The sequence below is a fragment of the Somniosus microcephalus genome, chromosome 14 (assembly GCF_052327205.1).
Source record: "Somniosus microcephalus isolate GS21.2 chromosome 14, FLI_Smic_1.0, whole genome shotgun sequence".
NCBI lineage: Eukaryota > Metazoa > Chordata > Chondrichthyes > Squaliformes > Somniosidae > Somniosus > Somniosus microcephalus.
The window spans coordinates 51,542,295-51,568,405 of NC_141000.1; the positions used below are offsets into that span (position 1 = coordinate 51,542,295).

At 44.1% G+C, this 26,111-nt stretch overlaps 1 protein-coding gene across 1 annotated transcript in view; it reads right to left on the reverse strand.

Annotated features, from left to right (window-relative positions):
* Positions 1-23,907, reverse strand: part of LOC147107487 (interleukin-1 receptor accessory protein-like 1) — a 1,486,384-nt gene extending 1,462,477 nt beyond the window's left edge. Inside the window, exon 1 of the mRNA XM_086006559.1 lies at positions 21,514-23,907. Within this exon, the coding sequence (XP_085862685.1) occupies positions 21,514-21,808 (295 nt within the window). The 5' untranslated portion in view covers positions 21,809-23,907. The remainder of the gene's footprint in view (positions 1-21,513) is intronic.
* Positions 23,908-26,111: the final 2,204 nt, after the last annotated feature.

Here is a 26,111-nt window from a genome sequence, read left to right on the forward strand (position 1 = left end):
TTTTGATAAGTTTCCACATGGCAGACTGATCACGAAGTTAAAAGCCCATGAGATCCAGGGCAAAGTGTCAAGTTGGAGTCAAAACTGGCTCGGAGGCAGGAAGCAGAGGGTAATGGTTGATTGGTGTTTTTGTGACTGGAAGGCTGTTTCCAGTGGGGTTCCGCAGTACTAGGTCCCTTGCTTTTTGTGGTATGTATCAATGATCCAGACTTGAATACAAGGGGTATGATTAAGAAGTTTGCAGATGATACTAAAATCGGCTGTGTGGCTGATACTGAAGAAGGAAGCTGTAGACTGCAGGAAGATATTAATAAATTGGTCAGGTGGGCAGAACAGTGGCAAATGGAATTCAATCCAGAGAAGTGTGGAGACGGCTAACAAGGAAAGGGAATACACATTAAATGGTAGGACACTGAGTAATGTAGAGGAAAAAAGCAATCTTGGAGTGCATGTCCACAGAACCCTGAAGGTAGCAGGCCAGGTAGATAAGGTAGTTAAGAAGGCACCATTCGAGACTCGTCAGATACTGATGCAGTCCGTGTCCATATGCAGCAAGACCTGGACAATATTCAGACTTGGGCTGAGAAGTGGCAAGTAACATTCGCACCACACAAGTGCCAGGCAATGACCATCTCCAACAAGCGAGACTCTAACCATCTCCCCTTGACATTCAATGGCATTACCATCGCTGAATCCCCCACTATCAACATCCTGGGGGTTACCATTGATCAGAAACTGAACTGGACCAGCCATATAAATACTGTGGCTACAAGAGCAGGCCAGAGGCTGGGAATTCTGCAGCGAGTGTCTCACCTCCTGACTCCCCAAAGCCTTTCCACCATCTACAAGGCACAAGTCAGGAGTGTGATGGAATACTCTCCACTTGCCTGGGTGAGTGCAGCTCCAACAACACTCAAGAAGCTCGACACCATTCAGGATAAAGCAGCCCGCTTGATTGGCACTCCATCCACCACCTTCAACATTCACTCCCTCCACCACCAGCGCACTGTGGCTGCAGTGTGTACCATCTACAAGATGCACTGCAGCAATTCGCCAAAGCTCCTTCAACAGCACCTTCCAAACCTGCGACCTCTACCACTTAGAAGGACAAGGGCAGCAGACGCATGGGAACATCACCACCTACAAGTTCCCCTCCAAGCCACACACCATCCTGACTTGGACCTGTATCGCTGTTCCTTCACTGTCGCTGGGCCAAAATCCTGGAACTCCCTTCCTAACAGCATTGTGGGTGTACCCTCACCATATGGACTGCAACGGTTCAAGAAGGCGGCTCACCACCATCTTCTCAAGGGCAATTAGGGATGGGCACTAAATGCAGGCCTAGCCAGCCAGCGACGCCCACATCCCATCAATGAATTTAAAAAAAGGAATGCTTGCCTTTATTAGCCGTGGCACAGAATACAAGAGCAGGGGGCTTATGCTTCAACTGTATAAAACAGGCCTCAGCTAGAATACTGCATGCAGTTCTGATCACCACATTACAGGAAAGATGTGATTGCACTAGAGAGGGTACAGAGGAGATTTACAAGGATGTTGCTGGGAGTAGAGAATCTTAGCTATGAGGAAAGACTGGATAGGCTGGGTTTGTTTTCCTTGGAACAGAGGAGGCTGAGAGGAGACCTTATTAAGGTGCATAAAATTATGAGGGGCCTGTTCCTGGGACTAGGGACAGGGTCACTGGCAAGGCTTGGAAGCTAAGCAGAGCCAGGCCTGGTTAGTACCTGGAGGGGTGACCATCAGGGAAGACCAGGTGCAGAAGGTCACGGAAGGAGCCCCGAGGAGGGGCGGTTGGTGAGAAGGTCACGGAAGGAGCCCCGGGAGGGGTGGCTGGTGAGCAGGCCCGGGCGTTGGGCTGAAGATTGTCAGACAGGAGGAATGGTGGAAATGGAATGGCGGCGTGCACAGACACAGCGGCTTTGCTTCTCCCAGGACGGTGCTATTTACGTTTAATGTTAATGTTATTTGTACTGGACTCATGGGAGCTTGCAAGATCACATTTCATTGTTCATGTACTTGTACAATGACAATAAAGTTGAATTATTATTATTATAAAGTGGATAGAAAGGGCCTATTTCCCTTAGTCAAAATCAGGGGGCACAGATTTAAAGTAATTGGTGGAAGGTTTAGAGGGGATTTGAGGGGAAATTTCTTCATCCAGAGGGCCATGGGGTCTGGAACTCACCGCCTGAAAGGGTGGTAGAGGCAGAAAAGCTAACCACATTTAAAAAGTACTTGGATGTGCACTTGGGATGCTGTAACCTGCAGGGCTACGGACCTAGAGCTGGGAAGTGGGATTAGGCTGGATAGCTCTTTGTTGGCTGGCACGGACACAATGGGCTGAAATGGCCTCCTTCCGTGCTGTAACTTTCTATGATTCTAATTTCCCCTCTCTCTGCCTCTAAGGGGCCCACATTTACTTTTACTGATCTCTCCTTTTTACATACTTGTAAAAGCTCTTACAATCTGTTTTTATATTTCTTACTAGATTACTCTCATACTCTATTTTCAGCCCTTTATCAATTTCTTGGTCATCCTTTGCTGATTTCTAAAACCCTCCCAATCCTCAGGCTTACTGCTCGTTTTGGCAACATTGTAAGCCTCTTCTTTTAATCTAATACTTTCCTTAACTTTTCTAGTTAGCCACAGTTAGTCAACTTTTCCCATGGAGTTTTTATTCCTCTTGTGCTTTATTCATAAAGCACAAGAGCTGCAAATCTATCAAGATTCAGCTCATCCATGACTCTCAGCACAGGGTCATATAGCCAATGCCCACTTTACAGGCTAGCCACCTTGTCCCCATTATTTGACCATAATGAAGAGTGCAAAGTTGGTTCTTCAGAGTCCAAGAATATTCCCTCAAATTCTGGCTCATAACACCTCTATGAAAGTCATGAAGGCTGCCAAACACAGAAACAATGAAGTGCAGTATTATACCATAAGCACCTTGATACAGTACTTCAGACGCCGTGACAAATTGGGGGCGTTCTACAATACAGCATAGCTAACACCTCCCAAGATTATTGTAGCATGCTGTATGCTGCATTGATCCAACAAGTCATAACAATGGAAGAGGACAACTAATCACAGCAAGGGGATGAAGACCACCACCAGGAGGAGCCAGGAGGTTCTACTATTGAAGCTGTTCGAGCCATGCACATTAGCATGACCTCTTATGTTCCCATCCAACCATTGTATCAGCAGACTACTGTTAATCTGGACAACGCTGCATCCAAAAAACCCACATTACATGCAGTTACAGTCATAGAGTCATAGAGTTTTACAGCACAGAAAGAGGCCCTTCGGCCCATCGTGTCTGCGCCGCCCATCCATCCCTGTCCAGTCTAATCCCATTTTCCAGCATTTGGTCCATAGCCTTGTATGCAATGGCATTTCAAGTGCTCATCCAAATGCTTCTTGAATGTTGTGAGGGTTCCTGCCTCTACCACCCTTTCAGGCAGTGAGTTCCAGATTCCAACCACCCTCTGGATGAAAAAGTTCCTCCTCAAATCCCCTCTAAATCTCCTGCCCCTTACCCTGAATCTATGCCCCCTTGTTATTGACCCCCCTACTAAGGGGAAAAGTTCCTCTTTATCTACCCTATCTATGCCCCTCATCATTTTGTACACCTCAATCAGGTCCTCCCTCAGCCTTCTTTGCTCCAAGGAAAACAACCCCAGCCTGTTTAGTCTTTCTTCATAGCTGAGGCGCTCCATCCCAGGTAACATCCTGGTGAATCTTCTCTGCACCCTCTCCAAAGCAATCACATCCTTCCTATAGTGAGGCGACCAGAACTGCACACAGTACTCCAGCTGTGGCCTCACCAGTGTTTTGTACAGCTCCATCATAACCTCCCCGCTCTTATATTCTATGCCTCGGCTAATGAAGGCAAGTGTCCCATATGCCTTTTTAACCACCTTATCTACCTGTTCCGCTGCCATCAGAGATCTATGTACATGTACACCAAGGTCCCTCTGACCCTCTGTACTTCCTAGGGTCCTACCACTCATTGTGTATTCCCTTGCCTTATTTGTCCGTCCAAAATGCATCACCTCGCACTTTTCAGGGTTAAATTCCATTTGCCACTTTTCCGCCCATCTGACCAACCCGTTTATATCGTCCTGTAGCCTGAGGCTTTCCTCCTCGCAATTTACCACCCCACCAATTTTCGTGTCATCTGCGAACTTACTGATCATACCTTTTACATTCTCATCCAAATCATTTATGTAGATCACAAACAACAAGGGACCCAGCACCGATCCCTGAGGTACCCCACTGGACACAGGCTTCCAGTCACAAAAGCATCCTTCGATCATCACCCTCTGCCTCCTGCCACTCAGCCAGTTTAGGATCCAACGCGCCAAGGCACCCTGGATCCCATGGGCTCTTACCTTCTTGACCAGTCTCCTATGCGGGACTTTGTCAAAAGCTTTACTGAAGTCCATGTAAACCACATCCACAGCATTTCCCTCATCCACCCCCCTAGTCACCCCCTCGAAAAATTCAATCAGATTTGTCAGACATGATTTACCCTTGACAAAGCCATGCTGACTATCCCCGATTAATCCTTGCCTCTCCAAGTGGAGACTAATTTTGTCCCTCAGAATTTTTTCCAATAATTTCCCTACCACAGATGTTAGGCTCACTGGCCTGTAATTCCCTGGTTTATCCCTGCTACCCTTCTTGTATAATGGTACTACATTAGCTGTTCTCCAGTCCTCTGGTACATCCCCTGTGGCCAGAGAGGTTCTGAAAATCTGTGTCAGAGCCCCTGCAATCTCCTCCTTTGCCTCCCACAGCAGCCTGGGATACATCTCGTCCGGGCCTGGGGATTTATCCACTTTTTGGCCTGCTAAAACCGCTAGCACCTCCTCCCTCTCGATGCTAATATGTTCAAGTATGTCACAGTCCCCTTGCCCGATTTCTATGTCTGCATCGTCTCTCTCCATAGTGAACACAGATGCAAAAAATTCATTTAAAACCCCGCCTACATCATCTGGCTCTACACACAGATTGCCACTTTGGTCCCTAATGGGCCCTACCCTTTCCCTGGTTATCCTCTTGCCCTTAATATACTTATAAAACATCTTAGGATTTTCCTTTATTTTGCTCACCAGTGTTATTTCATGGCCCCTCCTCGCCCTCCTAATTTCTTTTTTACGTATGCCCCTGCACTTTTTATACTCCTCTAGAGCTTCTTCCGTCTTTAGTCTTTTGTAACTGCCAAAAGCCCCCCTTTTATTTCTAATGCATTTTTGTATATCCCTTGTTATCCAAGGTTCCCTTTGCTTGTTGGTCCCACCCTTGACCTTTACAGGAACATGTTGGCGTTGTACTCTCTCTATTTCCCTTCTGAAAGTCTCCCACTGTCTTGATGTGGATTTTCCTATAAGCAGCTGCTCCCAGTCCACTTTGGCCAGATCCTGCCTTATCATATTAAAATCGGCCTTCCCCCAATTTAGAACCCTTATTTCCGGGCCGTCTTTGTCTTTTTCCATGACCACCTTAAATCTCACCGAATTATGGTCACTGTCGCCAAAATGCTCTCCTACTGACACTTCCACCACTTGCCCGGCTACATTCCCCAGAATTAGGTCCAGTATCGCCCCCTCTCTTGTAGGACTTTCTACATGTTGGCTCAAAAAGCTCTCCTGGATGCACTTTAAGAATTCTGCACCCTCTAAACCTTTCACACTCTGACTATCCCAATTAATATTGGGGAAGTTGAAATCCCCCACTATTATTACCCTATTATTTTCGCACTTCTCTGAGATTTGCCTACATATCTGTTCCTCTATCTCCCCCTGACTGTTTGGGGGCCTATAGTACACTCCCAGCAAAGTGCTTGCCTCCTTTTTGTTTTAATGTTCTACCCATATGGCCTCATTAGAGGAACCCGCTAATATATCATCCCTCCTTACAGCAGTAATTGACTCCTTAATTAATATTGCAACACCCCCTCCCCTTTTACACCCCCCTCTGTCTCGCCTGAAGATTCTATACCCCAGAATATTGAGCTGCCAGTCCTGACCCTCCCTCAACCATGTCTCCGTGATAGCAACAATATCGTACTCCCATGTGTTCAACAACAACTTCAGTTCATCCACCTTATTTGCAAGACTCCTTGCATTAAAATAAATGCCTTCCAGCCCTGCCATATTCCCTTTTGCCTTCGCATATTTGCTCTGCCTTGTTTTTTTCTCTGTATTTGGCTGTAAATCACCCCCTGCTATAGCTCCACTCTGTACCCCATCCCCCTGCCAAGTTAGTTTAAACCCCCCCCAGCAGTGCTAGCAAACCTCCCCGCAAGGATATTGGTTCCCCTCTGGTTCAGGTGTAAACCGTCCGACTTGTACAAGTCCCACCTTTCCCAGAAGCAGACCCAGTGATCCAGGAAACTAAAGCCCTCCCCCCTGCACCATCCCTTTAGCCACGCATTCATCTGTTCTATCTTCCCATTCCTATACTCACTAGCACGTGGCACCGGGAGTAATCCAGAGATTACTAAGTTGAAGTACTTATGATCCCATTTGTGCCAACTGCTGACATATTATCTAGCACTATAGCAGGGACACTCTCTAGGCACAGTTTAACTTCACGTCAACCAGTTTTTAATGTTCTAAAAGTGGTTTGCATGCATGAGTGTGAGAGTGTGTGTGAGAGCCCAGTATTTCCCTTTGCTGGCATTGTATGATGTGCTCTCGATTCTAACCTACTGCTTCCTTTACATACTCTGTGGCAGGAGTCACTGAAGTGACCAGATGCGCTATGTCAGTGGGAGCCTCTTGGCCATGAGGGAGCCCTCTTTACTCTTGAGCTGAGTCATGCTACTGGCTTTACCATATCTCCAGCGGGCGGGGGCATGGGGTGGATGCCTGGTCATGTACACTATCTGCCATATCCAGAGTTATGTGAGTCAGATGGTTTAATTGTCTTCACAGCCTGGGCGGTAGAACATGTTCGATTCTCATTCCAGTGAGCGATCCACTCTGTTAGATTACCACCTTTTAAGATTCTAAAGTTTTCCATTTTCTTCGGTTGCACTTTGTTAATGAACACTAAAAGCCACAATTTTTCCAGAAATCCAAACTACCTCATGACCGAAGGCACTGGCTTTCATCGATTTACTTTTACACCCATACACTACACTCACTGCTAAAAGCAGTATGCAATATAGTCAGACTCAATCACTGCTAAAAGCAGTCTGCGTAAGAGTCAGAGTCTCAGCTACCTTAATCCAAAGCTTCCCTTTGTTAGTACCATGGTCTCTGACATTCATATGAACTGTCACATTATTGGTACGGAACTATTCATCCTGCAAGGACTTAAATAATTAAAGATGTTGACAGCTACATGTTATGTCACTAAGGGAATGACATTCAAGGCTGCCAGGCTCTGATAATCATCACTTAATTGGGCAGAGCCTCTATGAATCATGTTGCTGCAAAAGCATGTGCCATTGCTTTATTCAGTGGAATGGTCTAAAACAGCTCTTGGTGTGAAAGCAGTTATTCTCCTCAGCAATAAATTCTGAAATGTTTTAGCCTGGAAATGACTGTTGCACTATTAACACACAGAAGTTTAACACATTTATAGACATTCCTCTTTCTATTATTTTAATGTTATCAACCAATTAAAAAAAAAAATTTGTATCTCTTAATATAGAGGACAGAGGAATGTTGCATGAAGGCATTAAATGTTCATTTGGTAATGTCATAAACAACAATTTCTAGGTTTCTAAAGATTTGTTGGTCCTCTTTCCTGTTTTCTCTCAAGGTATTTATTTTTGTTCTATAATACTAGCAGATGTCCTATGGCATTGCTGATTGTAAGTCAGACATTACGCTGTTTTATAATGAGAGGAGCATTACACCACACAACCACACTTCTGCACTCCTATGGCATTGCTCATGGACAAAAATCTCTCTTCCTGTGATTGTTTATTTGTCTCCCACTCTGTTGGTCTTCCATAGATAAATATGGAAAATAGATAAGGGAGAACCAGTGGATGTGGTGTATTTGGACTTTCAGAAGGCTTTCGATAAGGTCCCACACAAGAGATTAGCGTGCAAAATTAAGGCACATGGGATTGGGGGCAAGGTATTGACTTGGATAGAGAACTGGTTGGCGGACAGAAAGCAAAGAGTTGGAATAAACGTGTCGTTTTCCGAGTGGCAGGCAGTGACTAGTGGGGTACCGCAAGGATCGGTCCTAGGACCCCAGCTGTTCACAATATATATTAATGATCTGGACGAGGGAATTGGATGTAATATCCCCAAATTTGCAGACGACACAAAGCTGGGCGGGAGGGTAAGCTGTGAGGAGGATGTCGGGAAGCTCCAGTACGATTTGGACAGGTTGGGTGATTGGGCAGAAACATGGCAAATGCACTATAATGTGGATAAATGTGAGGTTATCCACTTTGGTGGCAAAAACAGGAAGGCAGATTATTATTTGAATGGCAATAGATTGGGAGAAGGGGAAGTGCAAAGAGACCTGGGTGTCCTTGTGCACCAGTCGCTGAAGGTACGCATGCAGGTGCAGCAGGTGGTTAAGAAGGCAAATGGTATGTTGGCCCTCGTAGCAAGAGGGTTCGAGTACAGGAACAAGGATGTCTTGCTACAGTTGTACAGGGCCTTGGTGAGACTGCACCTTGAGTATTGTGTGCAGTTTTGGTCACCTTACCTGAGGAAGGACGTTCTTGCCATGGAGGGAGTGCAGCAAAGATTCACCAGGCTGATACCTGGGATGGCAGGAATGACGTATGAGGAGAGATTGTGTCGATTGGGCTTATACTCACTGGAGTTTAGAAGATTGAGAGGGGATCTCATCGAAACCTATAAAATTCTGTCAGGTCTGGCCAGACTAGATGCAGGAAGGATGTTTCTGATGGCCGGGGAGTCCAGAACCAGGGGTCATAGTCTAAGGATAAGTGGTAAGCCATTTAGGACTGAAATGAGGAGGAATTTCTTCACCCAGAGAGTGGTGAACCTGTGGAATTCTCTGCCACAGAGGGCAGTGGAGGCCAGTTCATAAAATATATTCAAGAAAGAGTTGGATATATTTCTTGAGGCTAAAGGGATCAAGGGATATGGGGAGAAGGCAGGGACAGGGAACTGAATTTGGATGATCAGCCATGATCACATTGAATGGCGGAGCAGGCTCGAGGGGCCGAATGGCCTACTCCTGCTCCTATCTTCTATGTTTCTATATTACCGGTATCAGCCTTTTTCCTCTCTCTATATGCCATTGCAATATTTTAATTTTTGTTACTGTATCTCTGGGTTTGTCTTTGACTTTCTCTTTCCCTCAGTGCAAATCTTCCCTCAATACAGCTTATCTTCTATATGCCTGTCATGAAGGTTAAGTTTCTGTGCATCTTCCTTTTTGTATGCTTTCTTTCATTATGTCAGCTACTCTGTCTATTTCACTGACTTTTCTCCCAGCTGAATACTTTGTTTTATTTTGTAATTTTCCTCACATTTGCCACAGAGACCAGGAGCCAGATGTAAGAATCCAAACCTCCGATAGCTGCAGAGATGATCTTATCTCTTTATGGCATTGGGGTTTGGTTTGTACATTATCTTATTGTATTTTCATGAAGGAGCTGGGAGACATAGCCTGGGCTGGTTTAGGGGGAAATGAGAGCTCAAGGCATGGGATTACACCTCTATTATTAATTAATATTAATGATAATGATCAATGTTATCTGTAGTTTGTGTTAATTATTAGTACTGAGCTGCCGTTTTGGTTGTATTTATTGTACATCATCATTGTTGCTATCAGCATCAGTGGTAATACTCTCATCTCTTCGTCAGAAAGTTGTGGATTCAAGCCCCACTCCTGCACTTTGAGCAAATAATCTAGGCTGACAATTCAGTGCAGCGCTGCATAGTTGAAGGTGTCGCATGCTCAGATGCTCTTTTCAATTGCATGAGACAAAACTATCCAGTCAAAGCACAGGCTTATTTGCCAGTCTGAGGCATTAAGGAAATATTTTACAGAAGGCGTTAAAGGTACATTGGATAAATGTAATCATGTTATTGAGATGTTTTTATTAATATGTTTATCACTTTATTTTGGACATTTGAAATGTCTGTTACTGAGAAAAATGTGATAGGTATAATGTTTGTGGACAGGAAGTGCATGTCACACACGACTTATAATAATATATAAATATTACAAAATTGGCAGTGTAGCAGCACTTCTATATAGCCTTCAAAATAGTGTTACTGGCACTGTTGCTGATGGAGTTAGATGAAACGGGATAGGAGGCTCATGTGGAGCATAAACGCCGGCACAGACCAGTCAGGTTGAACGGCCCGTTTGTGTGTGGTACATTCTATGTAATTGTATGTTGTATCCATTTGTGCCCAAAATTATAACATTGACATGGAATTTGCAGTTGTAATGATGGCGAAGCTGCCAGCGTTCGCCGTCATTACAACTGTGAAACTGACGGCAACTTCTGGTGTCTGCATATGTGAAGTTAAACGCAGAAATCAAGACGCTGCTGCCGGTCATTCCCTGCTTCTCCACAGGGCATGCTGTTGAATTCCCCACAGCTGGCAATCAATTGAAATCACTGAACTGCCAAGAACGTCAGCTTTTACGCTCTATTATTGCTGTTAAAAACTCCTGAAAAAGTTCGGCATTGTTCAATGAGTTGTAACTGGGTTTATAATGGTGTACTGAATCATAACTGCTGCTGAACAACCGTTCTGGCCCTGAAAAATGAATTTTATAATTCTGGAATGTCAAATTTTTCAATTGTGATAACAATTCCATGGTTTTTAACAATTTATTTTTAAAGTTTGTTTATGAAATTTCAGCTTCTATCTTAATCCCATGTGTATGTCCCAATCTTTATTTCGCACTCTGTAAAATTATTTTTAAAAAGTGGAGGATAATCAGTGCATTTTACTTCCTGGTTTGCTGTCAGAGAACTCTTCAACGTGATTGGCACAGTTTAACTTCACTTCAACCAATTTTTTATATTCCAAAAGTGGTGTGTGCGTAAGAATGCACGTGTGAGTGAGAGAGTGTGTGCGAGAGCCCAGTAGTTCCCGTTGGTGGCACTTTATGGCTGCTTAGCCAGCTTGATGACATTACTGTTGCTGGACACTGGAGATCCCCTCGACTTGGCACCAGAGTCAAATTAACATTGGGAGAGGTGAAATCCATGCCACAGAGATTGCTAGATCTTTGTGGGCAGCTTTCTTCAAGGTCAGCAGTGAGCTCCATCACTTCGCCGCTGGCCACAAGATCCGGGCCATTGTATCTACAGCTCCGTACATGTTACACTAATGAACATTTCTTTGGTTTCACCCTTCTTAAGCAAGCTGCAAGAATCTCAGGGGAAGGTGGGGAGGAGAGATATTGAGGATTCAGCACTGGTCTTGATGTCATACTGTGTTTAATTAAGTGTTCATAAGGTCTATAAATGCTGCATTGCAACAAACCTAAAGGTAGTATCCCATTTACATGATTTTTATTTTTGCTTTTTTTAAATATTGGTTTTGTGAATGAACTTCTTTTGTAAGTGAGAAGCAAATATTTGATGTGATTGCTGTGGATGTGTAATGCAGACTTGTTTCATTAGAAATTCAGGGAAAGAAACTGCCACCACAACATAAAAGTAATCAGATCAGAATGAAACACCAGTGATAAAGCAGTGAAATAATAAAAAGGGAAGCTGGAAGGAAATGTAGGAAGTAAAATCAGTAACATAAACAAGGAAGAAATAAATGAGCTGAGAGCAAAAGGGAGACTTGAAATAAAAAAAGTAATTTGGATAGAGAGCAAGGTTAAACAAATATAAAAGGATGTAAATTGCATAGCATTTTATGGTATTTTCCTATTCATTTGGTGGTGTTTGTTTGGTGGATGGTGTTTATTGCCCTTGATTTGTTATATTGAGATCTGAGGAGCATTGCTGTATGCCAACTATTGGCGATTTCATGCTACGTCTGCAATATAAAAGTAGACCCGTGTCAAAGTGGTATCACACTGTAGCAGAGACCACAGCCACTATATAAATTAAACATCAGTGCTTGCTGTGTGTGCTCTTAACCAGAATCAGTGCTAAATCATAGCTTTGCTATTAAGTGGCAATGTCAAAGGGAATAAAATTTCATCCTATCTGTGCACAAACTGCATAATAATATTGAAATCATCACTCTACAAACATTGTGAGTCACATGTCAAGTGGGACAATTTGTAGCTTTTTACAGCTATTCTTGCTACAGGACTCTCTGGGTTTCTCTTTCCCTCTAAAGCCTCTCTGAACATTCTCATGGTTATAGCTAAGCATCTTTCCAAGGTTGCCATTGCTATATCTTGGATTACATTACCTACACCTTAGGAGCTCTCTTAGATTGCTGCTGCTTCCCTTCTGAGACCAGCACTTCAATTATGGCATACAGAATCACATCAAAGCCCTTCTGCCATCTCCTTCAACAAGTTCCCAGTTTAAAGTTTATACAAATCTTTCTAAGACTATTTTGAAACAAAAGCATTTTTATTTGAATTTTAATTAATATTCTACACTTGCTTACCCTCAGGTGAGGGCCTTAGTTTCTGCTACTGAAAAGCACTCTCCCACATTTGACAAGTTTTATAAAGATATTGCTAGTTTGATTCAAATGTGGCTAATATACACGTGAAAATGTCTTCATAATTTATGAGCAAAGGAAGTTGTAAATGTCAGTAGTTTTTTGTAGTAATAATCCATGTTAAATTATTTCTCCCATGTGGTAGCTACAGTTTAACTGTTAAATCAGATTAGTTTATAGAATGTAATTCCCAAGAAGGAATTTGGTGGTACTTTGTCACAAAATTTGAAAAGGACTTCAGTATGTTGCGTGGAAGTCTAAAATAAGTAAATTGCAAATCCTTCAGAAAAATATGCTGTGATGTTTCTAGGGCGACGGGGAAGGGAGAGGGAAAGAAAACTGATTGTTGAAAGCCCATCAGCAATAAGACTAACTCCATTACACCCTATTCATCTATAATGTAAAATATAGCCATATAAGTTTAAAAGATCCATGATGTATCCAGGGATCAAACTGCTGATTCACCACAAGAGCTACCATATGTTCATCTGCATCTGTCCCAGCATCTCCATGCTCTCCTAATTTCCTGAGCTGTCTACTGTGAAATAACAAGTGTTCATTATCCACCTGCTGCTTAAGGACCATGCCAGAGAGTAATGGAAAAGTACTGACCATTGTTTGTAGTTCATTGTTTTTGCACTGTTTATTAACCTTTTAAAAGCACCAGTCATTGCAGTTCTATTCAATGCAAAAAAAGGTTATAATTTTCCTGCTTTATTCCAAGGACACTATTAAATACTATTAATAAAAGTATTCTGTAATTCTGGTCTTTTCTATCATTCAATGTTGTAATTCAGCAACAGAAAATACAAATAATACAGATCACATTGGTCTATAAAACGGATACCTGCAATGTTAGACGTCTGTACACTGCTGCACATGTGTTTGTCTTCAGTTTACATTGACAGAAATTCATAAGTTACTTACCATAACATTTAAACAATAGCACACATTAGTGGTGTGGACATTGGTTGACTGCTGAAGTAAACTAGAACAAGTCATAGAAAACAGTCAATCTCGTCATGACAGCTAATGAAAAAATGAAAACAGAAAATGCTGGAAATACTCAGCAGGTCAGGCAGCATCTGTGGAGAGAGAAACAATGGCCCTGAATTTGTGGTCAGAGGCTTCCTGCGGTGAAATGCCTCCAATCCGCAAATAAAATGCCCGCGTACCTGGTGGTCCGGGTGGTACGGAGACTTGCGATCCTGGGCCTCTCCAGGTACCCGCGGGAAGAGGCCAACGTATCTCAGGGGCACAGGCGGATTGCAAGCTCCCCTGGGATCACGTGGGTCGGCCCAACCAATAAAAGAAGGGAATCCCCATTCATGCTTATGGGGATTCCGTATGTACAGAAACCCCATAAGCATGAATGGGAATACCCCAAAAAATACATCTACACATCAAATAAATAAAAATTACATATTTAAAATTAATTAAAATGTCATTTAATATTAATTAAAACAAATAAATTTAAATGTTTTAAAGGGGCTAATAATAACCTTACCTTTTTGTACAGGTTTTTTAATGTTTAAATGATTGAGAAAATGTTTTATGTTCGTTTAAACTCTCACGCTGGTAAAAGCAGGTCTTATACCTTTTTTAACCAGGCGTAAGAATTTTATGGGCATTCGCTGGGCAGAAGTTGGACAAATAGTCCGACTCTCTGCCCGAGGATGCCCTTTTTCCAGGGATGCGTTGGATCCATCAAGAAGATTCTTGCCAGAGCGCAAGTTCTGGGTTTTCGCGAATGCGCTTCATGTGCGAAAACCCAGAATGTGCGTGGCCTTTACGGGTGTGTACGCACCCATAGGGGCCGCAAAATACGGGCCAAAGTTAACATTTCAGGTCGATGACATTTCATCAGTTAATGAAGAATCTGATGAAATTTTACCAAAAGTAGCAAAGCAGTAAGAACTTGAAATTCTATTGCACCTTTCATAAGCACAGGATGCCCCAAAGCACTTCACAGACAATGAAATATTTTTGAAGTGTAATCACTGTTGTAATGTAGGGCAATGCAGCAGCCAATTTGTTCTGGTGATGTTGGTTGAGAGATAAATATTGGCCAGAACATCTCCTCTGCTCTTCTTTGAATAATGTCAGGTGGTCTTTTACATCGACCCTAGAGGACAACTGGACCTCAGCTTAACGTCAACTGGGCCTCAGCTTAATGTCAACTGGGCCTCAGCTTAACGTCAACTGGGCCTCAGCTTAACGTCAACTGGGCCTCAGCTTAACGTCAACTGGGCCTCAGCTTAATGTCAACTGGGCCTCAGCTTAATGTCAACTGGGCCTCAGCTTAACGTCTCATCCAAAAGATGATGCTTCCAACATTACAGCATTCCCTCAGTACTGCACTGAAATATCAGGTTGGGTTATGTGCTCAAGTCCTTGAGTAGGGGTTGAACCCATGTGCTTGAGTGAGCAGCAAGAGTACTACCACTGAGCCAAGGCTATAAATTACTCTAGTATGACAGATAACAGCAGGTAAAGTATCTGCATGAGTAGATGAAGGAATAGAATTAGTGTTGGATTTCAATTTTCTTTGACGGTTAGTCAGTTAGTACTTAGTTTATGCCTGTTAGCATCAATGAAATATTTATGGAGATAACGAAATGTACAGCGCTTATATTCTATAGAGAGAGACAGACAATGTGGTGACAGTATCAGCTGAGCTGATACTATGAGGCAGACTCCTTCAGGGTATGTTATGGGTGCTAATACATACTCTGACTTTTCAGAACTCTGCAGACATGCAAATTGTTGGCGTCAGCATGAAATTCCAGTTTTAACACTATTGCTCAGGTTTATCCTCGTCGTTTGTTCATGTTTCAATAAGAGATTACTGCAGGGGAAGTACTTTGCTCTCTATATCTCTCATAAATATTTGTCGATAGTGTTAAACAAGGTGTAATCTTTTGGTGAAGGGTTGCTCAATATATACCAGCAGATATATGAGGTAGCAGACAGTGTCGCTAAGAAACCATCCTTTACAACTTGAACTACAGACCAGCTGGAGGCTGTTTTCTCTACTTCAGTTTACTGCAGATCACAGAATATATTTCCAAACTGACTCCTGGTGACTGAAGAGCAAATCTCATTAAACTTTCTCAGTGCATTTTTGGAAAATTATTTGGTGGAATCTGTAGTGTATGTACCCGTCTACCTTTAAGGGAACTATTGAATGTAACCGTTCACCTTTAAGGGAACTACTTTAGGTGTGGCACTATTTGTTTGGCTTCTGTATACTGTAATACCGATAGTGACCACACCAGTATATAAGTGTTGTAGCAGGATTGCTGGGGCAGATTCGCCCGGACCTTCAAATAGTAAAGACCTGTTTGTTTGTTACTTCTGAAGTCTGTGTATTTATTAACTGCACAACCCACAGACTTTACAGTGGCGACGAGTCCGATCGTACCCTGCGGCAAGATTACCAAAAGCAACGAAGAGCGTCGAAGAGAGACAACCGCCCTCGTCGTGCTACCAAAAGAAAACACGAGGCTGCAACAACAGAAAGCAGGAAGACTAACAACAAAAGCTGTATCAGCAACAGGCACTGACTACCCTTCTGCCACGGTGCGGAGTGAGCCGACCAGCAAGAAACAAGGCGGCCGAAGAGACTGTGAGTAGGGGAAGGTGTAGAAGTATCCGGAGGATAAGGGCAGAGCACTCGACCTCGGTCGAGGGGGAGCTGTGCCGGCCAAAAGTCGGGTCCAACGGCGTCGGGTGACAGCCGGACCGCGATTGGCGGGAACAATCCGGGCAGTGACCGCAGCCACGAAACGCTGAGCCTGCGAGTAGGCGCGGGAAGAGAAACCCAGCCGCAGCCGGGGAGGGAAACACCGGTCTGCGAGAGGGCTGGGGAGGCGAACGGGAACCGTGCGGGTGAGAGCCGGGTGCGGAGAGAGAGACTGCGAGGAGCCAGTCCAGCGGCTGAGCTGTTCTCCACCAACGGGGTACTCAGAGCCAGCAAAACCAAACGTGCGGGAGTGGGTGAGAGACACAGCCGAAAACGGGGTGGGAGACTGTGCGAGAGCCAGTCCAGCGGCTGAGCTGTTCTCCACCAACGGGGTACCCAGGGCCGGTAGCACCGAACGTGCGGGTGAGAGAGCGACAGAGCCGGGTACGGAGAGAGAGACTGCGCGAGAGCCAGTCCAGCGGCTGAACTGTCCTCCGTTAACGGGGTGTACCCAGCGCCGGTAGAGCCGTGCGGGCGGGAGGAAAAGACATAGCCGAGTAAGGGGAGCTGTGCGGTAGCCAGCCAGTGGCTGAACCTGTCCGCTGTGGGGGAAGCGTACCCCTTCCACCGGGAAGAAACGCGGGAAGCCGCCATTAGGCGGAGAAGACGCCAGAAGCGGGAAACCGCCATTGAAGTGGGCGGGGCGAGAAAGGAAGAGCGGGAAACCGCCATTTTCGCGGGAAAACCGCCATCTTGATTGACATACCGCCATTGAAGTGGGCAGGGAGAGAAGGAAAGAGCGGGAAACCGCCGATTTCGCGGGAAAACCGCCATCTTAGAAACAAACAAATAAATAAGAATACTTAAAGAAATACTGGTGCTGCTCCCAAGGGAAGAAAGATGCCTAAGCGAGGGAATATTAACGACTTTAATTCTGAAATAGAAGACTGGGCCACGTACGTGGAACGCATAGAGATCTATTGCGAAGCCAACAAAATAGAGGAAGACGACAAGGCGATAACATTGCTAAACTCGATGGGGGCAAAAACATACGGGCTCTTGAAGCATCTAATAGCACCAAATAAACCAGCGGATCAGACCTTCGAAGAGATTGTGGCTGTGCTGAAGGACCACTTGAACCCCACACCGCTGATGCTGGCTGAACGATTCAAATTCTACGCAAGAACGCAGAAGAAAGACGAAAGCAATGCGGAATACTTGGTCGAACTGCGTAGGCTAGCGAAATACTGCCAGTTCGGAGGGAATCTGACAGAAGCGCTGCGGGACAAGTTCGTATGCGGATTGTCCAAAGAAGGGACGCAGAAGCGACTACTGGAAGAGAACGACCTCACACTGGACAGGGCTGTCCTTATAGCTGCATCGCACGAAGCTGCAGCGAAAGGAACGGCGGAAATGCAACTAAAGGCGGCGGCACTCGGGGTGGACCAAATTACTTCAAGCACAACAAAATGCTACCGTTGTGGGAAGACAACGCATGACCAGAATCAATGCTGGTTTAAGAACCAAGAGTGTAGGAAATGTGGCAAACTGGGTCACATCACGAAGGTATGCCGGTCCGGGAAAAAGACCAATAATCAAAGGAAGCCACCACCAGAAAAGTACAACAAGGTACACAAGGTGGCTGAGAAGAGTTCAGACGAACAGAATTCAGACTCAGACCCAAACAACCAGGAGCTGGGTAATCTGAGAATCCACAATGTGGGTAAAGAAACGGATCTACAGGCCATCTGGGTCATACTAAAAATAGCTGGAGTCCAAGTAAGAATGGAGCTGGACACTGGATCAGCTCTATCAGTCATCAACCGAAGGGACTACCACCGGCTATTCTCTCACATACCTTTAAGAAATACCAAGTTCGTATTACAGACATACACGGGGCATAACGTATACCCCGTGGGGAAAATAAGAGTCAAGGTGAGAGATAGGGGTAAAGAACACCCAAGAATGAGCTTGTATGTATTACCTGAGGGAGGACCACCACTTCTAGGACGGGAGTGGATTAAGAAAATAGACATGGAATGGCATTACCTAAAAGCCATAATGAGGGAGGACTCGGTGCAAGCTATTAGCTCAGATTCTGAAATGGATGATGATAAGACCAAGTCGAAAATGGAAGACAAGGCTAAAAGGGACTTGCCGACGATGGGAAAGAAAACGAAGACATGCAGAAGGACTTATGGTACCAAGAAGAATAAAGCTGCAGAGCAGAACTCCAGGTTGACAGAGAATTCTGAGCCTGTTCAAGCAAAGGATTCATCCATGACGGAAGAACACCGAGCTCGGACGCAAACTTATGTCAAAGTACAACAACAATTAGAACAGTTGAGTGACCGTCTCGTACAGGAGATGAAAAATATGGAAAAGTTCTGGGACACCGAATGGGAGAACCTGGAAAGACTACAGAGACAGCTAGCTCAAGCAGAGAGCGACCACAGAGCCATCATGGTCAAATACCAATCACATTCCCCTGATGCTGTTCAGGAACTAGAATATTTACAGAATGAACCAAAGGAAGAGGAATCTTCAGGGAGCCAGGATTTTATTCCAGTTCTTCTTTACGACTCCTTACATGCAGAGTGTGAGAAGTTGAAAGGACAGTATGAACAGGCCCAGGCTACAATTCTGGAGGGGGTTAACTCGGCAGCCTCCGAAAAGCTAGTTTCAGTAGAAGCATATGAACAACTAAAGGTTGAACATGAGCAAGAAGTCCAAAGGCTGCAGGAAATTCTTGATGAGCTCAAGGCCAAGACAGACTCATCGATAGAAGCTCCATCCATAGATGAGCAATTAGAGGTGAAAATCATGGCAGAGCATGAAAGACAGGATGTCCAAGAACTTATAAAAACACTGAAGGACACCCAAGGCAAATATGAGGCGGCAATGACCGAGGTTCAACAACTTGAAGAACAGATTCAACTGGGAATCCTTTCAGTGGAAGAACAGGACACTGTAAGAATGGTCCCTGAACATGAACTAGAGAGCATCAGGGCGCAACTTTTCCGAGCGCTGAAAGCCAAAGTTCAAGAGGAACGTAAGGTGGAAGTATTGGAGAAAGAGGTGGATGAAATGGAGAAGACTCTGATCCACCGTGTTCCCAGGGAAGAGTTAACGGTCGGCCAACTCCTTCATATGCTGAAGGACAAGACTCTGCAAGGGGAACAATCTGAACACGAGCTTCAATCTTCAGGGGGAACGAGTTCGGAGCTCTCAAAAGTCACGGAGATAGCTGAGGTGGCAACACAAATTTTACAAGGATGCCAAAAGTACGTTGAATCACGTCAAGGTGAACAGAAGAAGGTGGAAACCGTTACTTCAGTGGAAGGGTTAAATAGCCTGATAACGCAATTACCGATGGAAAGGAAGGTATTGAACTCACAAATGAGGTCCGTCGTGAAGGAATGGCAGATAACCCAGGAAGAGCGGGATGAATATGAATGCATGAAGAAGGCTTTTCAAGAAAGATGTTTAGGGAAGGAACCACCGTCAGCTAACGTCCAGACGGGTGAGGAGGAAGAAGAAGTCTCTCTCGCTGGCCTAACTCAGGACGAACCTGAATATTACCATGACCTGTTGAGTGACACTGAATATTACGAGGATGTGGTCTGCCCAGCTTGTGATGAAAACTCTCAAAGTGCTGAAATCCGGATGAAGCACTTAAGGTCTAAGGAACATAGAGAGTTGGTGGCGCTACAGCTGGCAGCCGAGAAAGGAGCTCCGAGAGTTTCAAAAAGGCAGAAAAGAAAAAGAAGAAGCAGAAGATAATAACTGTCTAAAATATTAGCACTTCTACCATTCCAGGTGGGACATTACGAAAGGAGCTAAATTAGTTGAAAAACTGGAAAATGTCAAGACAGCCAGTTGGTTGTAAAAGTCCGCACTGCTGGTTCAACAGGACGAAAGTTCAAGCTGTTACGTCAAGAAAAAGGCTATGGAGGAGTCACGCTAGCCAGGTGAACCGGCTACACCAAAGAAATGTTGTTCGGAACGAGTCAAGATCAGAGACTGAATCTATGAACTGTTTCCGCAGAGACTGAACCTGTGAACTGTTTCCACCGAGATTATATTTGTAAATTGTTTTATATGACATTGACTCCACCGAGATTATATCTGTAATTTGTTTTATAGGAAGTTGAAGATATGTATGTTTAGCGGGGACTCTGTAAGTAATAAGCTAAAAAGGGAGGATTGTAGTGTATGTACCCGTCTACCTTTAAGGGAACTATTGAATGTAACTGTTCACCTTTAAGGGAACTACTTTAGGTGTGGCACTATTTGTTTGGCTTCTGTATACTGTAATACCGATAGTGACCACACCAGTATATAAGTGTTGTAGCAGGATTGCTGGGGCAGATTCGCCCGGACCTTCGAATAGTAAAGACCTGTTTGTTTGTTACTTCTGAAGTCTGTGTATTTATTAACTGCACAACCCACAGACTTTACAGAATCTTATTGCCCTAACAACATTCTTCCATTTTAAAACAAGACTCAATCATAACTGTGCTGTTCAAGCCAACTATATTCCTCTCCAGACCTGTTAATCATCACGTGACTTCCAATATTTTAAAACTATCTATCGTGTTAAGAAAAAAAAGTTAAAAAGAGTATTGTGACAGTAATGGAAGTTTTATATAAGCAACATGGTTTGTATTTTTTTAAATCTGTATATTACATACATACACATTTTGCATAAAATAACAGATATGATACAGTGCTATGTTCTATAATTCCTGGATTTGTTGAGCTCCAGTTTGTGAATTAATGTTATCTGAGCCCTTCAGTTAGGGGTGATTTTTATGTGGAGTGTTCCTCAGGCAGGCTGTGGCTGAGCTGTTCATGGCGGCCGCCCAGAGTCAGTGGAGGACCAGAATAATTTGGGTTCAGGATCCTCAATGTAATGTGGTCAGCGATTTGCCAGCACGAAATATGCTTTCAATACACAGCTTGCTCATCTGGAAGCATGAAATCGGGTGGGGGTTGGTGTGGGGGAGGTGGAATTTGAAGGGCGTTCAGCACCATCTTAAAGAGGAGGGGTTAGAAGCATTGGGAGCGAAAGTAAACACCACATTCGAGCAGCAGCCAACATTTTTCCAGAACCTACAGCAGCAAAAATATTAAATGCAGCAGCCTTTAAGGCTCAAAACCCACAAGCGATTGCAATAAAAACGGTGTCCCGACCTGCATCCAGCTTTCTCTGACTGCAACCAAGGTTCCCTTTAATGCCGCAGGGAAATAGCTGCCTCCAATTCATACTGCCCACCTTTTGTTGGTGAGAGCATGAGCTGGCGGTGGCAACTCGGGCATTGACGAACATGGTGTTAAGGACTGTAACTGTCATTTGACCCCGATTAGCATATAAGCATACACTAGCGGTAAGTCGGCACTTCCGTTTCATGTGCTCTGTCCCGCTACATCCATTCCTTCCCCTCACCCACATCCTTGATTTTAAGAGCAAACCTAACACTAGGGACATGAAAAACTCCTCCAATGTATCCCAATGCTATTGTTCCAGTCATATTAATAAGATTGATTTGTATATTTCATGAGGGCCTGTAATATTTAAAGTAATTGGATATCGCGAGGTTATCAAAATTGGTGAATATTTGCTTGCCATGGGGCACAATTTTAATTGCAGAAAAAAGGTAGACATGGTTTCCTTTACTTTTTAAGACTTTTCAGTATGTCATCTCTTTTCTTTCTGTTTTAAATGTTCTCACAGGTTTACAAGCTGTCTCCTAGTTGTGTCAACTGGCTGGAATGGCAGAGTCACACCAGCAATGCAGTAATTGCTTCCCTGGTGGATAAGTGAAGACTGGATTGCTTATTCAGGTCAATCTTTTGGCTCATTTTAGCAGGTGAACTGAGTGAAGTAAAGGGGAAGGAAGATTCACCTCCTCATGCAGCTGTTGCTACCGAGGCACATTACACCATGTCTTGAGGCTCGGAGGCAGCTTTCAATACCAGCAAGTCACCAGGAATTTACATCAAATCTGAATACATTATTTAAAACAGGAGGGAGTTAAAAGCAGTAACACTAGTGTGAATGAATCATTCTCCAGTTTTGAACTCAGGGTGCGAATAGAGCAGGCAAGGGGCGGGGCAAGTGCGAAGCCCCGCCCCCCGCGTCAACATTGGCGTGAGGGCCGGGCAATTTTAACTCCTGACTTAATTTCTATTTGACTGACAGGCTGCTGTCCTGATCACGTTGGGAATTGGGCAGCCCGCCCACCTGCCGTTTCCAATTTTCAGCGGTACTCCGGAGGCCTATTTAAAGCGTGAATACACCTCTTAATACGAGGTTGCATCCCCTGCTTACATTTTTCATTTGTGCAATCTTGATGACATCCTGGCTGCTGCAATGAGTAGAAATTCTGCCCCCAGGTGTTCTGATGTCTCCCTGGAGGTCGCAGTGGATAAAGTCTGGGCAAGGGGGGAGCAACTGTTCCCCAGAAGCTGAAAAAGTACCCCCAAGGTCTTAATGAAGCAGACCTGGGTGAAAGGGTCAGTGCCAACAGCAGCACCCCCCAGGACAGCAAGAGGTTCAATAACCTCACAAAAGCAGCAAGAGCGAGTACAGTTCTTCATCTCTCCAGTTCACTGAACAGCACTGACAACACTCTTTTCACCCCCTTCCCTAATACTCAACTATTTCCTCCTGTCCATCACATCCTTCAGCATGCAATCACAAGGACACACTGCGACACACCTCTTTCTCATTCCAAACACCCTCACTTTGTCCTTCTCATCACACTAACATTCTCTCCTCACATACTACCACTTACAAAGTCACCAACTCCACCCAGCACTTTTTCTTCACTTCACATTACACACACTTGGTTTTACATTATTACCTCTCCATCCTCACTTCATCTTGCTTCTTCCCCACCATGTGCATTATATACACAATCCCTATACATCTCCACTTACCTTTTCAACAGCTACTCACTAACTCTCACTCTGGCTTTCTGCAGGACTAGAAAGCGCATATGAAAGAGAGAGAACAAGATGGGGCGGTGGGGGAGGGAATAGTCACCAACAATATAGCACTCATCCAGGTAGAGTAGGACACCATGGTGATCAGTAGCCCAGGCAGAGCCATCAGCACGGAGCAGGGTGTCTGCATGTTACTACTAACCCTTCATTCACTGCAGACTTTAAATTGTATTCTCAAGACACCAATCCAGCCAGGTTTTACTGGTGAGTTGGGCACTGCGCAGGACTTCTGTGATGGAGTTAAAATCGCGTTGGGGTCTGGATGTTGTCACATTGTGATGGAGTGTCACGTTTACAATTTAATGAGGCCTCCGTTTGCGGTGGGCACCTCTCCAGTGACCTAAACAGCGTAGTTAAAATGTCGGCGAGAGGAACACATCAGGAATGCAACGAGAAGCACCTGACCGCCATTTTAACCACCCTCCTGCCCTGTTTCCACCGGGCGGGCAAGGCTAAAATCGGGCTATTGATGTTTATAATGTTATCTGAACTCAGTGATTTTTCAATTTTCTCCTCCGTATCCATATTTAAAATAAATTTTTATTATCACAGAAATCACAGAAACCCCACAGTGCAGATAGAGGCCATTTCGGCCCATCGAGCCTGCACCGACACATATCCCACCCGATCCCCGTAACCCCCTGTATTTAATCCCCCTAACACTAAGGGTCAATTTATCATAGCCAATCAACCTAACCTGCACATCTTTGGACTGTGGGAGGAAACCAGAGCACCCGGAGTAAACCCACGCAAACACGGGGAGAATGCGCAAACTCCACACAGACAGTCGCCCGAGGCCAGATTCGAACCCGGGTCCCTGGCGCTGTGAGGCAACAGTGCTAACCACTATGCCACCGTGCTTATATCTCAAGAGCTTTTAGATCCTGTATTAACCATTTCTTTCAGATCCATTCACCTCTTTTTTTTAATGGTATCTTGTGTTCCTGTGATCCTGCTACTTTAAACTTACTATTGTGTACTTCTGTTTATCTCCTTATATTTTCTGAGAATATGATGTGATCAAATAACTGATGATATATTTTCATACACATTTCATTGGAAAATTATGTACATTGTGCATGCAGTGATGAACTTTGGTGAATTTTCATTGTAATCTTACACTAGCAGAATGGATTGCAATCTATTGCATCAGGTTATTTAAGATTGTGTTATACTGCTGTGATGATTTTTTTTGCATTGATTTATGCCAGTACCATGTACTGTACTTCATAAACATAAAGCTGGACATTTATGTTGATATCCTTGTCTGAGACACTGTTATGAATATTGACAAAATATGGATAAAGCACTCCCAATCCAATTTCCAGTTGCAGATAGAAATCAAACTAAGCACTGCTAATTGGATTACTGCTCCAGACACTAAGCTCATTTCAGTGAGGTCACTCTTCCTCTCAGAGTTGAAAGATTTTTTTTCTCTGAGAAGCTATGCATTAACTCTTTCACTTCTGAGCTTCCTTTAAACACATACAATGATTTTCAACAAAAAAAGTTGCTGGTGATCTGAGCTTTCGTAGTGCTGCTGTGCATCAGGCACCAGCTCCCTGAATTGTGGAGTGCTAAGGCCTGTGACTGTTTTGCTGTCCGATGTACTGGGCGCACCACAATGTGACCCAGATGCACCCGTTATGAGCTAGCTCTTGAAACCCTGAGTTTTATGTTAATTAGGTGATGTTCCCATACTGCATTGGGTGTGTCTGACCAGTGTTCCAGAAACTCAACAGCCATTCAAAATGATCACTGACTGGAATGCCTTCCCTTCAATTGGGCCCTTGTGATTAAAGGTGTATTGCTAGTTTTCAAATTTCTGTATAGCTGTGTGTCATTCACTGCTTCTGTGCTATAATGGGCTGTATTTTCCAAAAGGAGGTTTCCTGCCTGCGGAGGCCTCCGACCTGGAAAAAATCTACGGACTTACCTGAGGGCTCCCAAGGTCCGGACACTTCCGCTGTTGGGCCTCTTCAACTCGAAATGTGCAGGGCCCACGTATCCCAGAGGCACATGTGGTTCGGAAGCGTCCCTGGGATCATGTGGCGCCAATCAAAGAAGGGAATCTCCCTTCATACACTTGACAGGAAGTCCTGTCAAATATATGAATGGCGATCACCCCCCAAAACATGCTAAAACATTAAATAATTTTTTTTTTAAATCACATTTTTAAAATTAGTTGAAATGACAATAAATTAAATATTTTAAAGAAAAATTTAATTTTTTGAAAAAAATAATTAAAGATTTTTACAGGGCTAAAAATAAACTTACCATTTTAAAAGTATTTTCAAATGATAAATGAGTGAAAAAAAAAAAAATTAAACTTTTTTTCAAATCTTATGCTGGTAAAAGCAGGTCTTACGCCTGCTTTTACCGGGCGTAAGATTTCTAAGAGTTTTCTGCGGGCGGATGTTCTCCAGAAAGCGGAACTATCCGCCCGCAAAAGCCCTTTTCCAGGGCAGGCGTCCGATCTGTCAAGAGCATTCTTGACAGATCAGAAATGCCGGTTTTCAGTGCATGCGCTTGGCATGCCTGAAACCGGCATTTCCGATGTCCCTACGGGTGTGTACACAGCACGTACACACCCGTAGGGATCGGAATATACGGCCCATTGCTACTAGAAAGGAAGTTAGGGAAACATATTAAAGCCTTATTGAAAGCTTCTTAAAGCTGCACTGTATTTGTTATCTCTGCCCGTTTCCCCAGGGAATGGTAATTGCTCGCTGCTTTGAGAGGAACTATGGGTATCCCTATTGACATACCTCTTTCCATTTACA